This window comes from Photinus pyralis, unplaced genomic scaffold (assembly GCF_008802855.1).
Source record: "Photinus pyralis isolate 1611_PpyrPB1 unplaced genomic scaffold, Ppyr1.3 Ppyr1.4_LG6, whole genome shotgun sequence".
In the NCBI taxonomy this organism is placed as follows: domain Eukaryota; kingdom Metazoa; phylum Arthropoda; class Insecta; order Coleoptera; family Lampyridae; genus Photinus; species Photinus pyralis.
This window is the reverse complement of record NW_022170663.1, coordinates 22,798,486-22,822,654: the sequence shown is the minus strand read 5'-3', so window position 1 is coordinate 22,822,654 and position 24,169 is coordinate 22,798,486. Positions and strand designations below refer to the sequence as shown.

The window sequence follows — 24,169 nt, the reverse complement described above, 5'->3', positions numbered from 1 at the left end:
GGCTGGCTTTTTGGGGACAAACTGAGTGAGCGAGTCAAAGCTGCTAGAGACCTAGAAAAATCCAGTCTGGACTTAAAACAGACACAACACAAAAAACCGATTCTTAGAACCTCCGACCATTTAAACTACCAACGTCCACCTCGACAAATATTTCAAGGAGGAAACAAGGGTGGACGTGCACCAAAACAAACCAAGGAAGCCTCCTACCGACACAAAATTCACGACAGACGAACGAAATATCAAGACAAACAACCGGCCAGATACCGGAATCAACGACAACCAACTCAACATCGGACCCAACCCTACAAACGTTAACAAATGAGGTTAGTAATTCAGCAGGCTGACTGAAATATTTCCTTCCGGAATGGCAGGCACTTACCAACAATGTAAAAATCTTATCATGGATCAAAGGTGTGAAACTTCCTTTCATTGAGAAACAGTTCCAACTCTGTCAACCTTCAACACCAAAATGGTCTCACAAAGAGACAGTGTTGCTACACAAGGGTGTTTCTGAATTATTAGCATCTGGGGCAATTAGCAGAGTGAAGCCCTGTGTAGGTCAGCACATATCGAACATTTTTCTCAGGACCAAACCAGATGGTTCGCATAGACTTATTCTAAACTTAAAAATATTAAACAAAAATATTGAAACACATCATTTTAAGCTTGAAGATCAGAAAACTGTTGCTAATCTATTGTACAAAAATGCTTACATGGCAACTTTGGATCTTAAAAATGCTTACCTTTTAGTACCAATCAACAAAAAATATAAAAAATATCTACGATTTAAATTTAATGGGATGTTGTTCGAATATAATTGCATGCCTTTTGGGCTAAATTGTGCACCTTTAATTTTTACTAAACTTATGAAACCTGTAGTTGCTTACTTACGGAATCACAACTTTATTTCTATAATTTACTTAGACGACCTTCTTCTTTTGGGGAATTCCGTAGAAAATTGTAAGAAAAACGTAGAATTTACTATTCAAACGTTAGAAAAGCTAGGTTTCTTAATTAATTATGAAAAGAGCAAATTAACTCCTAACCAAAACTGTCGATACCTGGGATTTCTGTATGATACAACCAAATTATTAATTTCAATCCCCCAAGACAAGAAACCACACCTGTTCAAACTAATTAACCACTTCTTAAAAGTAAAAACTTGCAAAATTCGCGATTTTGCACACTTGTTAGGGAAACTCACTGCCTTGTGTCCAGCAGTTAGATACGGTTGGTTATATACTAAACGTTTAGAAAGACACAAGTATTTAGCACTAAAGAAGAATGGGGGAAACTATGAGAAACATTTAAGACTACCTCCTTCATTAAGCGAAGACCTCGTTTGGTGGGAAAACGCTATTTTAAATGCAACTAATCATATCAGGGTAGATAAATTTGCTTTAGAAATTTATTCAGATGCTTCTCAATCAGGTTGGGGAGTTTACTGCAATAGTAATAAATCACACGGATTCTGGTCAGCAAATGAAAAAGAAAAGCACATTAATTTTTTGGAATTACAAGCAGCATTCTTTGGACTTAAATGTTTTGCAAAAAACTTAACAGGCGCAACATTTTGCTTCGCATTGACAATACTACAGCCATCTCCTATATCAATCGAATGGGAGGCATTCAACATGAAAAATTGAACACACTGTGTCGTGAATTATGGCAGTGGTGTGAAAGTAGAGAGCTTTTTATATTGGCATCATACATAAGCTCTTCAGAAAATGTAGAAGCTGATAAGGAATCTCGACAATTGCATCAAGACACAGAATGGGAATTAAACTCAAATGAATACAATCTTATAACACTCAGATTTGGACACCCAGACATAGATCTTTTTGCCAGCAGATTAAATAATAAATGCACAACTTTTATTTCATGGCGCACTGATCCAGATGCATGGTGTGTAGATGCTTTTACAATATCCTGGAAAGGGCTACGATTTTATGCTTTTCCTCCTTTTTCTCTGATTCCACGCGTTTTACAAAAAATTATAAATGATGATGCAGAAGGAATTTTAGTTGTACCCCACTGGCCCACTCAGCCTTGGTACCCTTTATTTACATCACTGCTAAGCAAACTTCCAATTTACTTCAAACCTCATTATAACTTACTTCTCTCTGTTGACAGACAGAATCCGCATCCACTTTGGCCTCACCTTACCCTGGTTGCAGGACACTTATCCAACAAGCATTAAAGATAGAAAACATCCCCGAGGAAGCATTAAATATTTGCTTATCATCCATAACGTCCAGCACCATCAAACAATATAATTCAGGACTAAAGAACTGGTGGATTTTCTGTAATACAAAGAACATCAACATTTTTTATGCATCTGTACCCAACATACTAGACTTCTTAGCTAGCTGCTACAACAAAGGGGCATCATACGGTACCTTAAACACATACCGCTCCGCTATTGGACAACTTTTAGGATCAGACCTTACCAACGATGTCAGGATTAAACGTTTTTTCAAAGGCGTACAACATTTGAGACCAGATAAGCCAAAGTACGAAAATACATGGGATCCAACAATTCTTTTAAAGTACCTTAATTCACTAAACAATGCAGAGACTACAATAGAACAACTAACTTACAAATTAGCTACACTTCTGGCACTCACTACTGGACAGCGAACTCAAACACTGTCATTGATCGAAATCAACAATATTTGCTCAACCTCCACTGGATTAGAAATCAAAATTCCTAAAAGGATAAAAACTACAAGGAGAAACATGGTACAACCTACATTATCACTTCCATTTTACAACGAAAACCCAAATCTGTGCATAGCCAGCACAGTTTTGCTATATATTGAAAAAACAGGAGAAATTCGCCACCCAGACAAATGTAAAAAAATTACTAATCACATTCAAAAAACCGTATAAGGATGCATCGTCACAAACTATAAGCAGATGGATAAAGAAGACAATGGGAAGGGCAGGAATCGACTCTACAGTATACACCGCTCATAGCACTAGACATGCTTCAACGTCACTAGCAAATCGCAAAGGGCTACCTTTGGATATAATACGTTCAGCAGCAGGTTGGTCCAACACGTCAAGAACATTCGCGAATTTTTACAACAGGCCAATACGAGATCCATATGCATTTGCACGGACAATATTAACCTCATAATCAAACTACTCTAAGGATATTTTCAAAATATTTATAATAGCTAAAGATGCATTTCCCTATGATAAAATATTATATAGTAATATTGTATGAATTAAAAGTTATCTACTTTAGTGAAGTTGCCCTAGTTAATCTCTAAACATCTACATATATTATTTACCTCCACGAGACCTCATATAATTACGATCGAACTTCATCACAGGTGAGTTCGTTTGATCGTATAATTTTCCAGATTTTTCGACAAAATAGGCAAGCAACACGGTTTCTGTATACCGCTTGACTTGTTTCATTTTACACCAATTAAAAAACCTCTCTCGTTCTTTTTCGTACCGATTTCTCGATTTTTCAGGCAAAAGCTCAGGCATAATTGATTCCGCCATTGCAGCAACCTCAGGCGGAGTGCACATAAATTCATCGCCGCTCTCACTTTCTTCATGAACACTCATTTTCAGCTTTTAAATTCTTGTTTTACTGAAGAAATTGCTTCGTACAAAACTACATGCAAAATTACTAACCGGCTTTTTTATAAACAACTCGTTGGTAACTAAGACAACGTAGCGGCGTCACGAAGACTTGATTTTATATTTTTACAGATAAACACGAGAATCGTACTACGACTTGATTTATACAGAAATTGTTGTTTTAACATTTTGATATAAAATTTTTCTCTAAATCTTTAAATTCGAGAACTTTCGTAGAAAAAATAGTATGTAATACACTTGCGGAAAGGATTATTGAAAAACTTGTATGATTGGAGCACTCACTAACGCTCGTGCTCCAACTTTCATACGCGTTTTTCAATAAAGCCCTTTCCGCACTTGTATTACAATATACTATTGTTAAACGTCGTAAGCCACAATTTGTGAATGCGTTTTACAGTGTCAAGTGCATCTCGACTCAATATAAAGTGTTTATTTGTTACTCAGTTGTAAACGTTGATTAACAAGACAAAACGCAAACGGGTAGGGGAACGACGGGTAGCCCCGGTCAGTGGACAATGCCGGCCACCTCTATTTCAAATAAAGTATCAGCAATGCGTCTGCGCTATGAGTTACGCGGGTTTGCCGTAGTCTGTTACGAACACGTGAAGTCATCCCCTTCATTTACGACGTATATTTAAGTGACAGCATTGATTAACATATAACGAGGAAGATAGACAACCACGCGGCACAATTTGCGCCGATTGCATGTTCTACTCGTTAGGATAGTTTGCATCGTCCATCTGCAGCATGGTACATGAACTAAAACGCAATTATCTCATACTTCCTCGCAGATTTCTACGTACCTAATAGCACTTTTAAAATCCAGGTCCGTAGTAGAAATTTATAAGCATACATAATAACCGATCAGCTCAAGTTTAAGTATTTAATTATAAGATAGTCTGCAGTCATAGATAAAAGACATAGGTATCACATATCTGTGCCGCAGTGAAATAATTGCGCAAATTCAAACGTCAGCATTTAATTTCATGTGTAAGATAAACAACGTCGTGCAAGACGCCGTGCATCAAAGATGCCGACTCTTCACCGCACACATTTATTGTTTCATTATGCAGAATTTTGCAAAATCAGCTGTCCCCTGATTTATCTTACGTGTTAAGCGAGGTACGAGAATAAACACGAAATCGTATTGTAATTGAAATGTAATGTCTAAACTCTAAAGGTTTTGTAGTACCCGCCGTACCCTGTACCCGGAGCCCATACATGCGTTTAATGTGCCTAAATCGTGTTTGTAAAAACTAGTAAAATAATAATCATTATTGCAGTATCAACTATAAAACTATTAGCGGATAAATTTGTATGTGCGGATAGTGAAAAAAGTGTGTAGGTATTACATCTTTTGTTAGCCCATCGTATAAATTTAGACCAAGATCGCGTACGGTATACTCTTTGGATATTTGATTACTACCTATGCATGCGATTATGATAAATTGAAATGTAAAGTAAAAGTGTAAGTTTATTAAGTTGTTTATAACGATATCCGTATGCCGAGTTTATAAAAAGGAAGTTCGCAAAAAGCAAATCCGGCGGAAAATCTTCGGTATACCTGTAGTGCGATCACTAAAATAAAAGAAAATATTAAATTTGCAATGATATTGTACCGTATATTTTGATAATTTATTACATAAAATACTCGAATACCAATCGGCTAGGACTAAGTACAATGTGATCAAAAATGCCTGACCAAAAAAAATCGATTTTTAAGATACATGTTTCTAATATCTACTACCACGTATGTCATATATTATAATAAATACATATATCAGTATATTTTATAAAATATTAAAACCGCGTTTAAGAATGTCAAAAGTAGTAGTAGATATTGGCAATATGTACCCTAATAATCGATTTTTTCCGGTCACGCATTTTTTGATCACATTGTATATTATAACTTTAAAAATATATGTAAATAAATTATGTAATATATTACATAATCGCGCACGGTTTGAAAATGACTTAAAACTAAATTTACATCTTGTAAAGACTATTTACAAAAATGCATAAGGTTCTCGTGGGTAGTAATGTCAAAAAGTAATATTGAAAATAAGAACTCTTTTTTAATCGCGTACTGTACGTAGCAATATTCATGTATGGGTTTTAATAGCTATTTATTATACAAGGGGGAAAAGTAGTAGATTTTAGCGCGAGCGCGATGTTTGATTCCCGACGCGAAGCGGAGGGAAGCAATCGCGAGAGCGCTAAAATCTAATTTTCCACCGTGTATAATACACTATTTTTTTCTATACGCTTATCATGTAAGTATTAATTTCAAAAACTGAAACATGACATAACCTCTTGAGTATTTGATTTGACATTGAATAATTGTCAAATTGCATGTTTTTCAAAAAAGCGTACGGTTATAGAAAAAAACTAATCTTATAAATCAGAATGAAAGTTGTAATATTCCGAAGCCGTTAAAAAAATAAATATAATTAATAAATATTCCATTGTATATAAATAAACATTTTTACAGTTTTTAAATAATTTTTTGTTCATTTTTTACACATCATTATACACTTCGAGCGGAAAATCTTACTTTTGGTCTTATAACGTAAATAAATATTTTAGTTATAAATACGATATTAAATAAGTTCCAAACTTAATACAAATTTGTATTGTATAGCAAAAGCTAAATAACATCTGATCGGTGCGATATCTTTTTTAAAAACCATTTTAATTTACCATTATTAAATGAAAAACCAATACGGCATACAGTACGCAATCATGGTCTATATTTATACGCTGGGCTGACGGCCTATGCGTGGATTTGGTGTTTATAGAAGTATACCAAGTTGAACTTTTAGTTTACCTTTGTTTAAATAATTGCGTTATGTTTAAATCTTTAGCGTAAACAATAATGGCAAGTGAAAGATTTAGTGTCACAAGTGCAAGTCACTGTTGTGTATATGTGAACTGTAAAATTTCAAGGAAAAATTCTCCACAGTTAAGTTTTTTTAAATTTCCTGTGAAAGATGCTTCTCGATGTCAACAATGGATTATAAATTGTGGTAATGTGTTATTGCTTGACATGGATGATGACGCTCTTAAAAACAAAATATTGTGTGAAAATCATTTTCTGGCATCCTGCATTCGAAGTGGTGGGGGTAAAAAACATTTACATATCTTTGCTGTGCCCCTTAAATATGACGTTAAGACAGGAGATATTGTTTTAAATGGTAAGGAATATTTTTCTTTTCTCTCAAACAGTAATCTATAACAAACCATAGGTAACGAGCTCGAAATTGATGGGTTAATCGAAGACGTTTCAAACCTTGTAGTTAAAAAATCTATCAGTGATAAAACGTACGCTGCCGCTAGTTCAAACAATTTACATTTTACGGGACAAGATTTACTAGAAACTCGTCATAATGATTCTGTTCACCTTTCTAGTTCGACTATTCTCGATGACATCATAGGTATGCCCATTGTCCAACACGTAAATCAAAATCAAGAGCAAAATTTACTTGGTTTAAAACAAAAAATTCGAAAATTAAGTAGTGCTTTGAAAAATACGAAACTAACAAATACCCGACTTCGAAAGAGGCTCTCATTTTCTATTAGTAACTCCCAATCTCAATTAAAAAACAAATCTACCGAAATACAGACGTTTGTACAAATGCAATTATATCACCGTAAAAGGACCAGTTGGACCCCATCAGAAAAACGTTTAGCTTTATCGTTTTACTACAAATCGCCCAGTAACTATAAATTTATGCTCGATTTGGGTTTTGTATTGCCAAGTGTATCCACGATAAGAACTTGGTTAAAAGTTAACAATTTAAAGACTGGAGAAAATAACAATCTAATTGAGAAACTAAACGCCAAAGTAAAGCAAATGACGAACACGGAAAAACAATGCGTGGTTTTATATGATGAAATTGCTTTAAAAAAAGGATTAAATTACAACCACTATCACGATTTTATTGAAGGTTTTCAAGATTATGGTGATTTGGGAAGAAGAGAAGTATTAGCTAATCAAGCGTTGTTATTTTTTGTGAGGGGGTTATTTTGTAATTGGAAGATGCCTTTTTCTTATTACGTATCGTCAGGTCCAGTTAAGGGAGAAGTAATAAGTACTTTGTTGCAGAAAGTTTTGCAAAAATTGCAAGATATTGGATTGGTTCCAAGGATGGTCGTTTGTGACCAAGGAAGCAACAACCGAAAAGCGCTGGCATCCCTGGGAGCTTCAAAAGATAACGTTAAAATTTTTATAAATGGAATGGAGATATATACATGTTTTGATACACCCCATTTAATTAAAAGCTTGAGGAACAATTTTATGAATACAAAATTAAAAATTGTCGTAGACGGTAATGAAGTATCTTGGCACGATTTTGTCGATACTTATAAAATCGATCATAAAAGCAATGTAACGAGAGCAATGCTAAAAATTACAGATACGCACGTAAATCCAACAACCTTTCAAAAAATGAAAGTGAAGTATGCCGTGCAGGTGTTTAGCCACTCGGTAGCAGCTGCAATTGCAACATGTGCCGAAACTGGAGAGGTTCGATCAAGAACTGCAAAGAATACGGCTTCATTTTTAAAATACATCAACGACACATTTGACTGCTTGAATAGTCGGGTTGTTAAAGCAGCAAATCCGTATAATTGCGGATTATCAACTTACAACACCTTCACAACAACAAGGTTAGCCGAAGCATTGCAGTACTTCCAAAAAATTGAAATTTTTGAAAACGGGCGGGCGAGAAACAACATTTACTGTATAGAAGGGTTTCAGTGGACCATTAGAGCAATTCTGGGTTTGTGGGACTCCCTTGTAAAAGACGACTACAAATACATGCTGACGTCACGAATCAATCAAGATCCATTAGAAAACTTTTTTTCAGTGATAAGAAATAGAAATGGCTACAATGCTCAACCAACTGTAAAGCAGTTTCGTATAGCTTTACAACACAACATGCATATTCGTCTACAAGCCCCAGTGGACGGAGCAAATTGTGAAGTAGATGCAGACGACATCTTGGAATTGTATGACAACCACGACCATCCAAATAATTCTACTAGCAAAGATTATCAAAGGGAGGTATACACTAGTTGTAATGACAATGATTTAGAAGTTGAATACGATTGCGATTAAGACGACGACGAACAAAGAGCGGTAGAGGTAACTCATTTGGAAAGTACGAGAAAAACCGGCGTAACATTAGAAGATTGTACAAATGTGTATGTAGCTGGTTACCTATATTTTAAGCTATCAAAGAAATTCGATTGTAAAAAATGCAAAAATGCATTTTTAGATGAAAGTGAATGCCTTGACGATAAATCTCAATTATTTTTATTGAACAAAAATTATGGATCCACGCATACTATAAACTATTTAAGCAAACCAAATAAGTACTTTGCAGAAATTGTGACATTTATGCTACACAGCTTCAACACTTTATTTGAAAAGCATAAACTCAAATACGATGTTAAGAAAATTATCAAAAACTCTCTAGTGCTTAAAATAAAACAAAAATATGATACATGGTTTAATAAGCAATGTGAAGATCATCAGCTGTTTATTGTGGACAATTTAATCAAAATTAAATTGTATAGGTCAATTTCATGGGAAACAGGATCGACAAAACGTCGTAGTACGGCGCCGGCGGAGGGTTGTAAACCTCACCGTAAAGTAAAAATTTTACAAAATTAATTTACTTTTGTAATGTTTTAGCGATTGGTTCAATTCGATGAAATTGTACATGAAACATTTTTTGTAAAATTTTATTTGTTGCAAATTTCATTCAAGGCTTTTTGAGTAGTTTTAATTGAATTAATTTGTCTATTTTATATTAAAAACATTTCACATTTAAAAATAAAAGGCAAGTCTATCAGCAAAACATACATCTACAAAAAAATGATACAAATTATTTATTTTACTCATTTAAGCAGATCGGAATAGCCGATAGGCGAAAGCATTAATTTATATCGTTTTTTAAATTTTTTAAAGTCAATGTTTTGATCACGAAGGGGTATATATTATAATTTATATAATATGTAAATTTGGTTGTTTTTGTTTTCTATTTTATTTAACAGTACTTGCGTACAAGATTGTACAACGGCACGCGAGGTAAGCGCGGTGTTCTGCACACGTTACAATAGCGCGCGGCGTGCGGGCAGAGCGGTCACGTACAAAATTATTTACAAGAAAACGGTAATACATATCTAAGTAATTTTTTCACAAAAAACTATTTGTGACTATTGGCCACATTTCACACAATATAAGTATACACATTCTTTCAATAATAAAAAAGTTTCTCGCTTAATAAAATTTATGCCACGCATAAAGCAATTCCACGACTTTGTTTATTGTTTTGGCTATGTTAATAGTTTTTATTTACTATAAATTATACATCATTAGAAGCGCTCATTAATTATCTTTCAGAAACTGAAAGAATAACCTCGATAACTTATGTGGTCACTGAGATATGGCGATGTGAAGCTAAAAAAACGCGAATTTTTGAAACTCTATTTTTTCTTGTTTTTTGTAAATAAAAAATGTCATGACCACAGCAAAATGACGTGAATGGCCATTTCCGATGAGGAATTATAACACCTACAAAACGTAGTACGGCTCATGTAGTTATACCTCAAAAAAATTTTTGGTACATTTTTTTGTCCGATCTCGCTCCACTATACGGCAATTTTAACTGAATACGGGCCGCCCGTCGATGTTGAAATCTTATACGCGATATCTGCTTTTTCAGTTGTGTTTGCATGAGAGCTGTAAACGTCGCTAGCGTACAGGTTCGTTACTTTTGACGAGAGGGGAGAAACGAGGAGGAAGCGTACGCTCACGATTTCACATTGCGGTTGTCTATCTTCCTCGTTATATGTTAATCAATGGTGACAGTGAATCATTAAAGATTGTAGGCCAATTTGTTATAATATTTCAACAAGGCAAAATAAGAGGTACGTATGTTCTGTTTATGATTTAGCTACCTAACTAAGTGCTTTTTTAATGTAAAAATAGTTAGTATGTGAAACCAATTTATGGTTTAGTGTTACCTACCATGTTAATGTCGGAAAGAATTTTTCAAATGAAACGCATTGTTTGGGGTTATAGCGGCCGACGTGTGAGGGCTATACCGGCCAGTTGACCGTAAATACCCCAACTGCGCGTAACATACATGTTATGTTAATCTGTTTATCGCTTTAAGCTTTGTAACGCACCGGTGTAACGCACCGGTTACTATTAGGACCCGTGTGGCGAGTTGTATATAGTATTTTTTAAGTTAAATAGGTATAAGTAAAATAGTTAGATTAAATTTGTGGACACCCTGCTTTGTAAAATACGCCTCCGCATGTAAGGGCCCATGGACTTTCTGCCACATGTGCAACCGATTGGGTTTCCGGGCCATTGTGAATTATTACGGTCAACGGTGATACCATGTGTGGCGGCAAGATCCAAGGTGTGGTAATTTTTCCCTTGGTGAACCAGGAGGAAACGGAAGGAGTTCGCTAGTAGCCGTCTTCGGCAGCGCACGTTAAAAAACCGCGGCAGAATCCAGCGGTCTCTGGTTAATTGGCGAGAGTGCGTGATTTTGGCGACGTTTCGTTTTTTGCCTGCCGCGAATTAAAGTGCACGTGTTGTGTCATCGAAACGTGTGGTTTTGCGACACTGCGGGGGAAGGCATCATCGTCAGCTGAACTCCGAAGAAACTGCGATACACGGCGCCGGCATCAGAAAGGTAGGCCTACCTATTTTGTAAATCTCTCAACGGGTCGTGAGTGATTGCGTTCTGACATTGCGGCGGTAGACAGTTCTTGCGTCTGTTATTCGAGCATCCACAATTAAAGTGTAATTATTGTAGCGTTAGGTTAATATAAGTGTTAGTCGAATTAGAGTTGTTCTTTAGTATTACCCATTAGCCCACTGGTCCTGAGAAAGAGGGATATCCGCTCATGCAGAGCTAGTACTCCGGTGCATTACGGTAGGTACTTTACCACCCAAATAATTAGGGTCAGTTAAAAAAGCGACACACCAATTCAGGGTGTTGCAGCTTTTGCTAATAAAATTTGCTTTTATAGATGCCACGCCACGAAAGCGAATCAGGTTCACTGAGCGGGCGAATTGGGACCAGCAAAATATAAAAAAAGCCATTGAACTAATAAACAGCAGTGTGTCAATCAGAGAAGCTGCTAGAAGAACTGGCGTTCCATACTCTACTTTACAGGAAAGGCTAAAAAAAATGAGACTTCTGATCCCTCTCTTGGAAGAAAGCCTATTTTTACAATAGAACAAGAGAAAGAAAGAGTAATATTTTCTACGGTTGTACGGCAATGGATGTACGAAAAATGGCTTTCGAGTACGCAACTAGGAATAATGTAAAGAACAACTTCAACAAATTGATGAAAACGGCAGGTAGAGATTGGCTTGAAGGATTTTTAAAGCGTAATGGTTTATCTATTCGTAAAGCGGAAGGCACAAGTATGAACAGGGCTACAGCGTTTAACAAACAAGAAGTCGATCATTTTTACAAACTCTTAGGAGAGCTAATAGAAAAGTACCATTTTTTGCCCAAGAACATTTATATAATGCCGATGAGAGTGGTTTTACAACCGTTCAAGAACCCGGTAAGGTTTTAGCAGCAAAAGGTCAACGACGTGATGGTTCTATAACAAGTTGGGAACGGGGCAGAAACATTACTGCTCTTTGTGCCATGAGCGCTACAAGTGGATTTATTCCACCAATGATGATATATCCTCGTTTAAGGCACTCTCCTGCATTAGAAAAGGATGGACCAGTGGGCGCGCTATATAAATGTTCCAAAAATGGATTGATTACTGAAGAGCTATTTGTTAGCTGGCTTAGTCATTTTTGCGAACACAGTAAACCGTCTGAAAATGAAAAAGTGCTCCTGATTCTTGACAACCACTCCAGCCACATAAGTCTAGCTGGTTACGAATATTGCAAAAAAAAAACAACATCGTCATGCTTTCCATTCCGCGCCATAGTTCCCATCGCATTCAACCGCTAGACGTGTCATTTTTTGGTCCCATGAAGGCTTCATATAGACAGGAGTGCAATTACTTTATGAAATCTAATTTAGGACAAAAAATTACACCTGCAGAAGTGGCGTCTTTATTTCGAAAAGCTTTTGTCAAAGTAGCATCAATCAGTAAGGCGGAGGCGGGCTTTAAAGCTACGGGAATTTTCCCATACAATCCACAGGTGTTCGATGAGACAGACTTTCTTCTATATGCAGCTCTTAATGAAAGTGAGTTGGTTATTGAAAATGATGAGGCTGGACCCACATCATCATTTACAGAACCAGTCCATCGAACACCAGAGAAATCTGCCATTACTACATCTGAACAACCTTTTGTTTTTGGTTTGGAAGTTGCCTCCACGTCAAGCTGTATTAATCCATCTACATCTAACAACTCAGACGTAGTGGATAACAAAGTGTTGTCAAGAAAAGGGGCTACAGTTCAAGATTTACTTCCCATACCTACAAAGGTGCAAAAGACAACTAGAAAAGGAAGGGAAAAGCAACACGCAAAAATTTTGACATCAACTCCGTTTAAAAAAGATCTCACAGAAAAGGAGAATAAAAAGATCATGAAATCACGATCGAAAGCAAAATCGCAGAATGAAAAATCAATATCAACTAAGCATCCTGCACCAAAGTTTAAGCGAAAAATACTGCACACTAAAAACGACTCTTCTTCCGAATCTGAGGCGGATGTAGATCCAAAAGTCTTATGCGACGACGATGAGGACGATGATATGGAAAACGATGATACCAAATGTGTAATTTGCGATGATTACGGGCGAGATCGGGAAATGTGGTACCGATGTACGGTGTGTGCTTATTGGGCACACGCCGATTGTTCTGGCTGGGACGCTCCAGATGGATATATTTGTGACTTATGCCAAAAATATAAGTGACCAACATTACCCCAACCTATGACCGTTGTAACCCGCACCTCAGGACAATGATGGTCAAAGAGACTTTTTATGTTTATATTGTTTACTTTTTTTTTGTAATGCGTAGAAGTGCCAATTATGTTCCTATTATATCTACTACTAATTAACGTAAGTGTTATATAAAAAACGGTGCAAATATAAATAAAACAAAAAATTTGTTGTCACATTTTTGTTAAGTGGTCGGCATTTCCCCAATTTCCCCTAAACGTCATGTTTAAACGCTACTGACTTGTAAAACTGACAACAGACCTGTAAAAATTTTACAAGTTAGTAATCTAGTAATTTCATTGGCCAGAATTAATGCGAAGTCTCTGTTACACGGATAACATGATATTTTAGACATTTCTTCAAGATCAATTTAAGAACTAATTATTTACGTTTACTATTGTTTACAAATGAGTAACAAATAAAATATTATAATTTATACGCCAGGTAATAGTTTTTACTGGCTCTAGGAGATGACAAGCTCGCCTAACGGCTCGCTAGTCAACTGCTCCTATCTCCAGTAAAAACTCACTTACCTGGCTAATAATGTAAAATACTATTTGTACCGTTATTAGGTAAGTTTTATGTTAGTTATAGAATTTATCGTGTAATAGTTTGCTGTGTTTACTTTTTACATAAAATATGTTCTAATTTTTCCACTATTACCTTAATTCAATTGAATAAAACGTGTTCAGTTCTGTTATGTTGGTACCAATAGGCGAATGCGGCCCAATACATGTCACCGCAGCAAACGGCTTACCCGGATTGTTTTGGAGCGTATGTACTTAAAATATAATGTAATCCTAATACTATTTTATGTACAGTGTTTTAGTAACGTAATAAAATAAATTCAATATAAGGAACCCGTGCATTACTCGCATACACAACAAAATTGGCGACGAGGATGGGATGAGGTTAGGAAATCACGTGGGAAAATGGAATATACGCCGACACGCCCGAAGTCCTAACAATTCGCAGGAATTACACAAATCACTGGTCTTACACTGGTTGGATACCTAATTACATCTACAAATACGGAAAATTCACGCTGGTAATCGTTCAATATTTACATTGACTACATACGAACCCGATTTCAGATATATCCTTAAATCGACTTAATTACGAGTTTACGTGCTTACATACGAAATGACGGAACCCCTTCTGCAATCCATGACCGAGATTTTGACAAAAATTCAGGAAACGCAAGCTCAAATGGTTACCTTAGGCCGAACCAATTCGACTACAATTTCGGTGAAGGAAAACTTGCACCCTTATGACGAAAATCACGAGACGTTCGACTGCTATTTACAAAGGCTCGATAACCACCTACAACTTAAGAAGATCGATGATTCAACCGCCGAAAGAGATAAAACCTGCGTACAAATATTGATCAGCTGTCTTAGTCCGAAGATTTACCAGACATTACAAAGCTTACGGCACCAAATTCTAAAAGTTACAAGGAACTCATTAAAATGCTAAAAGAGCATTTAGCCCCACAAGCGAGCATTATAGCCGAACAGCACAAATTTTCATTACGTACACAACATGAGGGGGAAACAATTGCTAATTACGTGGCCGAATTACGGAAAATGACTACAAATTGCAACTTTAAATGTGAAAACTGTAGTAAATCGACTATCAATACGCATTTACGCACTCAATTCATACGAGGAATTCGCGATAGTGAGATACGAGAGAGATTACTGCAGCAGAAGTCAACAGCCACATTCGAGGAGATAGTACAGATCGCAAATTCGTTGGAAATGTCGAAGAAAGAAGCAAGTGAGATGCAGAGAACTGAGTTGGAGGTACATGCATCCGAGTAAAAAGTACACTCCTGGAACCCATACAAGCTTTACGCCCGGGATAAATTCTGGTAAGATTCAGGGATTATGGGGAAAATGTTTTCGATGTGGTAAAACCGACCACAAGGCTGATAAATGTTACGCAAAAAAATTTATCTGCAAAAAGTGTGGGAAAACAGGCCACTTACAGGCTGTTTGTCTCAAATCGATTGGTAAACCCCAGGACCATAAACAGATCGAGAATTCAGACTACAATTCTGATTACGATCAGGAACCATTTAACATTTACAAAATCGTTACGATAAATTCAATTAATACGAAGAAAATCATGTTACCAGTAAAATTAAATGGCTCAGGCTGTCAAATGGAATTGGATACGGGGGCAGCTGTGTCCACAATTTCCGAAGCTAAATTCAAGACAATTTGCCCCAATGCAAAAATGAATCCTACGTCAGTAAAATTACGAACGTATTCGGGGGAGATATTACACCCAATTGGGTCTTCTGAAATGAGAGTACAGTACGGAAATCAATCTACGCGCGCGAATATCTACATTCTACCTCTCGATGTTGATACGATATTTGGGCGTGACTGGTTAACTGCGATCAAAATCGACTGGAAGGATATTCGGAAAATCGAAATGGCCGGAAACCCACCAGAACGTCAAGTTTTACTCGATGAATTCAAGGACGTCGTTACACCTAAATTGGGAAAAGTCCCTAATTACGAATACTCTATCAAGTTATCGGATCCTGATACACAGCCTATTTTTACGAAACCTCGTTTAGTTCCTTACGCACTAAAAGGCAAGGTCGAAGAAGAATTGGACCGATTGGAAAAATTGGAAATTATTGAAAAAGTAGTACATTCCACTTGGGGTACACTCATAGTTCCAATCGTGAAAAAGGACGGCACCATACGTATCTGCGCCGATTTTAAGGGAACTATAAACAAGATAATTAAGACGGGTCGCTATCCAATACCGAAAATTGAAGATATTTTCAACAAAATGAGAGGGGGAAAATACCTCTGTTGTCTTGACATACACCAAGCTTATTTACATATGTCAGTAGATGAGGAAACGTCCATGTTACAAGCAATCAGTACTCAAAAAGGAGTTTACAAGGTAAAACGCCTGATGTTTGGCGTTAAGACAGCTCCAAATGCGTGGCAAAGATTTATGGACCAAACTCTTCAAGATTTGGACGGAGTAGTCTGTTTTTTCGACGATATCGCAATACAGGGAAGAACACCCGAAGAGTTATTGACAAGATTGCGACAAGTTTTAGAGCGTTTACGCCAATTCGACTTACATCTCAATGGAAGGAAGTGTCAATTTTTTAAATCAAGTATTTCATATTTAGGCCATAGAATCGACGGTGATGGTCTACACACAACTACCGAGAAGACTGAAGCTATTGCTAATAGTCCACGTCCGGGAAACGTTTCGCAGTTACGCACCTTTTTAGGGTTAATAATAATAATAATAATAATAATAATAATCTTTTATTTTTTTAGGACCCTACATAACTTCACCAGACACAGACACAGACACTAATCGTTACTTGATTTTAATCCGTGCGATTAGTTAACCAGGCTAGACCTGAGTTCTCACAAGATACACCGACCATAATAATAATAATAATAATAATACTTTATTATCCTGGCGGAGACCAGCTGTAAGCTGTTTTTCCCAACCAGCAGAATTACAATTTACAATTACAAAATAGTGATTGAAAATAACATAAACTAAAAAAGGTATACTATTTCAATAACTTGAGTTGTACGAGACTACATGAAAAGAAAATAAATGAAATCTTAGACGAAGACAGATTGACAAAAATGACAAAGTTTCTCCACGTGTGTACATAATATCTAAAAGAAGTATATAGAAGGTAACATATTGAAAGATTAGGTAACAGAAACTTGCTATACTTAAAGGTCTAATTATTATTCATTGTAAATCATAATTTTTACTTTGCGCTTAAATTGATAGCTATTCAATGATTTGTATTCATCAGGCAGCTTATTGTACAAAAATGCTGACATGTATGTAAACGAAGATTTGTAGCTTTGCAATCGATGTGCAGGTATTTGAATATCGTTTGTATTTCTAAGTTGACGATCATGTAAATCTCTCCGAAAACGTATTGTGGACTGTAAGTATGGGGGCACGCCAGATTTTATAATTTTGTGAATTAAACACAAATAGTGTATAGTCCTCCTATCGTTCATTCGGTAAAGATTCAATTGCTTGAGATGAGGTGTGATATGTTCTTGCCTATTTACGTTACTTACATAACGTACGCATGCGTTTTGAACTTTTTGGATTCTGTACGAGTCTGAATTTTTTAAGCAAGGACCATACACAACATCACAATAATCAAATAGGGACAACACAAGGAAATTAACAAGTTTACGTTTGACAGAAAGTGAAAGAATATTTTTATATTTATAAAGACACCGAAGCCGACCATACGCGGATTGTATCAACTTACTTACATGCGGGGTGAAGGTAAGATTTTCGTCCAATATCAGATCAGTTTTTGTGAACGGTTTTAAAGTTTATTACGTTGCTATCAATATTTACATCGGTTAGTGAAGAATTAATTCCCCCAAGCAAATGTTTCTTACCGATTAACATTCCTACAGTTTTAGATGGATTTAGAATAAGAGAGTTGTTACTTGACCATTCGGATATACGATGCAGATCTTCATTAATTAAGGTAGTTGTATTTGAAAACTGCTCTGGATAAAACGAATAATAAATTTGATTATCATCTGCATAACTGTGGTACCGAATCGATGTAATGGATACGGCCGTCGGTTGTCCACACATTTGGTTTACCGTATATTTCACAATACTGTTTATACAACTGATATCGAAGAGCAGTTAAGTCTTCACTGATTAAGAATCCAGTTTTCTTTAATAGTTTCTTGGATGCAAAAATTTCGGCTCGTTTCCGGTAAGAGGCAAACTTAACAATTATCGCTCTTTTAACACCATCTTGCCGTTTCCCAACACGATGCGTTCTCTCAATATCCAATTCTGTGCAAGTGATGTTCAGCTTGTTTTCTAAAAATTGTACGACGAGTTGATCGCAATTCTCGTTCGCAGTTTAGTCAATTACTACCAAAGATTTTTACCAAATCTGTCTTCAAAATTGCACCCATTACATCAGCTTTTGAGAAAAAACGTTCCGTTCACGTGGAATAACAAGTGCGAGGGAGCCTTCAAATTGATCAAAACTGAAATTACCAGTACAAAAGTTTTAATGCCTTTCGACGAAAATTTACCTTTAATTTTGGCTACGGACGCTTCACCGACAGGGTTAGGAGTGGTTCTTTCACACATCTTACCGGATGGCACCGAGAGACCTATAGCTTTCGCTTCAAGATCTCTTAGTAACTCAGAGAAAAATTATAGTCAGATCGACCGCGAAGCAACTGCGATTTATTGGGGAATGAGGAAATTTTTCCATTATTGTTACGGTAGGAAATTTACTTTAATCACGGACAACAAACCTCTTACATCGATTTTACATCCCAATAAAGACCTACCAGCTACGTCAGCGGTGAGACTTTTGCACTATGCCAATTATCTATCCGGATTTAACTACGATATCAAGTACAGGAAAACTGAAGATCATGCTAACGCTGATTTTTTGTCCCGAATGCCCCTGGCAAATACGTGCGATATTGCGGACAGCGCTTCGATTTTCCAGATTAGTCAGCTGGAGTTTCTTCCTGTTACTCGGAAAGAAATACAAAAGGAAACGACGAAATGTCCCGAACTGCGACAACTCATACTAGCTATACAGACGGGAACACCTCTTCCTGAAAATCGTAATATATCCGACTACACCATTCAGGATGGATGTCTTTTCAAGGGAATCCGAGTAGCTATTCCAGCGAAATTAAGGTCCAGGATACAAATCTTTTAATAGTTGTAGATTCGTACACGAAATGGCTCGAGGTGATTCCAACTAGCTCTACCACGTCCGGAGCTACCATTCAGATCTTACGAGAGATGTTTTCACGTTTTGGGTTACCCGTAACTCTAGTCTCGGATAATGGCAGCAACTTCAAGTCCACAGAATTCCGAGAATTTCTCAAAATGAATGGAATTAATCATAAAGTTACCGCGCCATATCACCCAGCGACCAACGGCCAGGCGGAACGCTACGTTCAAACCGTCAAGAAGAGCCTGAGAGCTATGCAAACCGAAGGAGAGAGTTTCAATCTCAACCTTTGCCGATTTCTGATACAATATCGGAAAACACCGAATTCGACCACCGGGGTCAGCCCAGCCGAGCTGATGTTCAAAAGAAACATTCGTACTCGAATTGACCTAGTCAAAAGAGACTTAACTTCAGAAATCGGAGATAAGCAGCTTCCAAAAGAAAAGAGCGAACGAAGGTTCGAAGTCGACGATCAAGTGCAATACCGAACCTATGGCGATCAAGCTCGGAAATGGAAGTATGGAACGATCGCGAATAAAACCGGAGATCTTCACTACGAGGTAATGAACAATGGTCGAACACAACGTCGACATCTCGACCAACTTCTTCCGTACGAGGGAACTATACCTCATGAGCCGAGCGTGGTGGTACCCGAAGTCGAGGAACTTATTCCACCTCCAACAGTACCGGAGGAAATTCCGATCGAACCTATAACTTCGAATCCTCCACCTGAGAGAAGCTCTGAGGGGAAACCTCCGAGTCCGATACCCGTGCGACGATCTACCCGTAAACCGAAACCTCGGAATCGGATGAATTTATAACCTTACGGGGGGAAGGCTGTTATGTTGGTACCAATAGGCGAATGCGGCCCAATACATGTCACCGCAGCAAACGGCTTACCCGGATTGTTTTGGAGCGTATGTACTTAAAATATAATGTAATCCTAATACTATTTTATGTACAGTGTTTTAGTAACGTAATAAAATAAATTCAATATAAGGAACCCGTGCATTACTCGCATACACAAGTTCGATACGACATTTTACGTGTTGAGAACTTAAACCTGTATTTGCGGCTTACGACATTTTGTATCCCTTGAACGTACCTACCGGTAATTATTGTTCCAATTCTGCCTAACTTTAAATTGCGTTTTGATACCAAACAGACGCGTATTCAGAGGGGGGGGCTGAAGGGGCTGCAGCCCCCCCCCCCCGAAAAGTTGCCAATCATCTTAATTTTCTGCCAATAAGGAAAGGATATGCAAGAACGGGAAAAAAAGAGTGGCTATTTAAAAAGACATATTTTAACAGTTTGGGTTACGCTTACCTACCTAATTTTCCGAGAAAAATATAGGAATGCACAAAACGGGCTAATGTCAGGTACCTAAGCTTACTGAACTGTTTTTAGGGTTTTTACTCGCTAGTGTATTATGTTTCCATTTCCATAACAAGCAATCAGCGCACTGCGCAATTGCACTGCACTGTTGTACTGCGGTTTCACATTTCACGCCTTCGCGGTAATCCGTAGTTTGTTTTCGAGTGTTGGTTGAGTTCGTTGTGCGAGACGGTTTAGTTTGCTTTTGATAATAAATGTTTTTTAAGTTTGCGGAATTGTTTACGTGGATGTTTATTTAATATTTATTTGTTATTGTTATTGATTTAACCATTTAACTGAAACTAAGACGTAGAGGTAGACGTATGATACTTTAAATACTTAGTTGTGAAACGTGCGCCATGAAGAGAACGCAGCAGTCGATGCTTAAATTTCTGAAGAAAGCAAGAAAGGAAGACACATGTATCTTACATTCAGATGTGCCGACCCCGACGCAAAGCTCCGATAGTAATGCTAACAATCAAGGAACTGGAACAAGTAACGAGGATCAAACTGATGAAATAAGTGATCAAACGAGTACTGTTACTTCTACACCAATGGACGGAATGGCCGTTGTCGAATCAAAATTAGAAAATTCGAACACTATAGAATCGTCAAGGTCAACTGAACAAATGTTATCCTTTCGAGAGCCGTTAAGATCTCAAGATCCATGCACATTAACGTTACCCGTTGCTAATACTGTCGACATTGGAGAATTGATATCGACATCTAAAAATATGACTAATGAAAATAAAATTTCAGCACTAAGAAACCTGATGTAAATTATAAATTCATCCGCCAGGATTGCGGACGGTTCAATAGAACATTTCAGCTGAAATGGCTTGAACAATTTCAATGGCTGGCTTATTCCAAATTGAAGGATGGTGCCTTTTGCAAATATTGCGTTTTATTTTTTCAATCTGATGGCATAGGAAAGGGGGCCCATGAAGCGGTGGGAAATTTTATTACGAGGCCATATACAAAACTGAAAGACGCATTAGAGAATTTTAGAATCCACGAAAAAACTAACTATCACAAAAGGTCTCTCCTGATGGCAGATAATGTTAAGACCATAGTTAATAAAAAACGAGATAGTATTATTGAGCAAATTGACACTCAAAGAAAGCAAGAAGCGCAGAGTAACAGACTAAAACTAAAATCCATTATACAGACGATTCGATTGTATGGAAGGCAGAACATTTCTCTGAGATGACATAACGATTCAGGTCGCGTAACTTTAGAAGAACCCGAGCACAATGATGGAAATTTTCGAAGTTTAATTAGGTATAGAGCAAACAGTGGTGACCAGATATTAAAAGAACACCTTACAAACAGTAGCGGAAATGCGTTGTATACTAGCTCCGTTATACAAAACGAAATTATTTCAATATTCGGTAACTTAATTCAAGAACATATTGCACAGAAAGTTCGCAAGTCCGGTTTTTTTTCTGTACTGGCTGACGAAACTACTGATGTGGCACAGATCGAGCAGTTTTCAATTTGTGTGAGATACGTGGATGATGATGATAATCAACCCAAATTGAGAGAAGATTTTCTTACCTTTGTGCCCGTCAGTGATGTAACAGGTAACGGATTAGCCACAACTTTACAAAACGAATTAACAGCACTTGGTCTTGATTTAAGTAAAATGCGTGGCCAAGGTTATGATGGTGCTGCTGCTATGCGAGGTGCGTTTAGAGGAGTACAAGCAATAATTAAAGAAACGTATCCAAAAGCACTGTATACGCACTGTGCTTCCCACTCATTAAATTTGTGTCTCTCGGACGCCTCGAAAGTGCAAGACATAAGAAATACTTTTGGTGTGATTTCCGAAATTTGTAATTTCTTTCACGGATCTGCTAAAAGAAGTGAAATACTTAAAAATAAAATAACATTATTAAATCCAAAGACACAAACAACTAAATTAAAAACGCTATGTGAAACACGCTGGGTGCTTCGTCACGAAGCAGTATTACTTTTTAAAGAATTTCTACGTCCCATTGTCTTCGGTTTAGAAGAGATCCAAAATCAGCTTCCTGGTGTTGAAGCTTCACGGAAGGCTAATAGTCTTTTGAATAGTGTATGTCAGTTCAAATTTATAACAAGTCTATTTATCCTAAGCAAATTTCTTGGTATAACGTATAGTTTATCTGAGTACTTACAAAGCAAGCAAATAGATTTGGTATGTGCTATGGAACGTGTAGATGGGGTCAAGGTGCTTCTGGAGAAATTTAGAGAAGATCCAGAAAAATCGTTTGCATCTGTTTACAACGAAGTAAAAGATTTTACGAAACTATTGAACATTGACGAGACGGTTCCCAGAATATGTGGCATTCAAAGATATAGACCGAATATTACCTTTAATACAGCAGAGGAGTATTACCGAAAAACGATATTCATTCCCTATTTGGATGACTTGATATCCTCTTTATGTGAACGTTTTCTAAACCAAAAAGAAAATGTAATATCTCTACAAAATATTCTTCCGCGTAATGCTGTGGGACTAGATTTTAGTGCAGTGAAATCTGTCATAGATTTTTATAGGGATGACCTTAGTGATTTTGATGATGTGATAGAAGGCGAATGGGAACTATGGAAAACCAAATGGTCTTCCATTCCGAAACGGGACTACCCGACTACGGCTATTGATGTGCTAGCGGAATGCGATGAAGGTATTTTTCCAAATATTCGAAAATTGTTAAAAATATTGGCCGTGCTTCCGGTTACTACAGCGACGGCGGAGCGGAGTTTTTCAACACTCATGCTATTAAAAACGTACTTGCGCAGCACGACATCGGGAGGTAGACTCACGGGGCTCGCATTATTAGCAATCCATAGAGATATTGTGATAACCTTAAAACTGATTTTAAAATTCATGCAATTTTAAAGGTCAATTTAAGACAAAGAATGAGTAGGTACCTATTTTGATCTTTCAGGATGGCATACCGAACATTAAAAATTATGGCTCTCGCCGCTGCTATTAATTCTGATAAAAACAACAAGACCCCTGATGGAAATCATGTGAACTTTGAAAATCATGAACACTCAACGTCGAATGAACCACATATTTAACTACTCTACAGCCTGTATCATTAGACTTAGATGTTAACCAGCATGTCATGTTGGATAAGATTCCTGTAATATTTGAAGACATAAATCTTACAGAAGATAATTCGTTACAATACAATGTGATAAGTAACGAAATTATCCTTCATTCAGTTGATGGAGGAAGTAATGAAAAAAATGTTGAGGATAGCCATCAGACTGCGCAGGTAAATGATCATGGTGGAAGTGTGTTGAACTAGGTAAGTCTGGCAATCATTTTCTTTTTGTGTTTCAGGATACTACAAGATGACCACATGAATAGGAAAAATATTAATCTAATAGAAGCGATTGAATATGACGATAAAGAAAAACACGATAGTGAAATTCAAACCGATTATGTGCCAGATGATCAAGACAGTAGC

At 36.9% G+C, this 24,169-nt stretch overlaps 1 protein-coding gene across 1 annotated transcript; it reads left to right on the top strand.

Moving 5' to 3' along the window:
* Positions 1-15,036: 15,036 nt before the first annotated feature.
* LOC116174539 (uncharacterized protein K02A2.6-like) lies at positions 15,037-20,152 on the top strand. Its single transcript, XM_031492475.1, has 4 exons — positions 15,037-15,372; positions 15,605-16,629; positions 18,488-19,248; positions 19,323-20,152. The coding sequence occupies exons 1-4, from the start codon at positions 15,037-15,039 to the stop codon at positions 20,150-20,152; spliced, it is 2,952 nt and encodes a 983-aa protein (XP_031348335.1).
* Positions 20,153-24,169: the final 4,017 nt, after the last annotated feature.

Coding starts and splice junctions, on each gene's coding strand:
- LOC116174539 (XM_031492475.1), top strand. CDS start 15,037: ATGCTAAAAGAGCATTTAGCCCCACAAGCGAGCATTATAGCCGAACAG. Junction 15,373..15,604: donor TGCAGAGAACTGAGTTGGAG/GTACATGCATCC, acceptor GACCATAAACAG/ATCGAGAATTCAGACTACAA. Junction 19,249..19,322: donor CTACACCATTCAGGATGGAT/GTCTTTTCAAGG, acceptor TAATAGTTGTAG/ATTCGTACACGAAATGGCTC.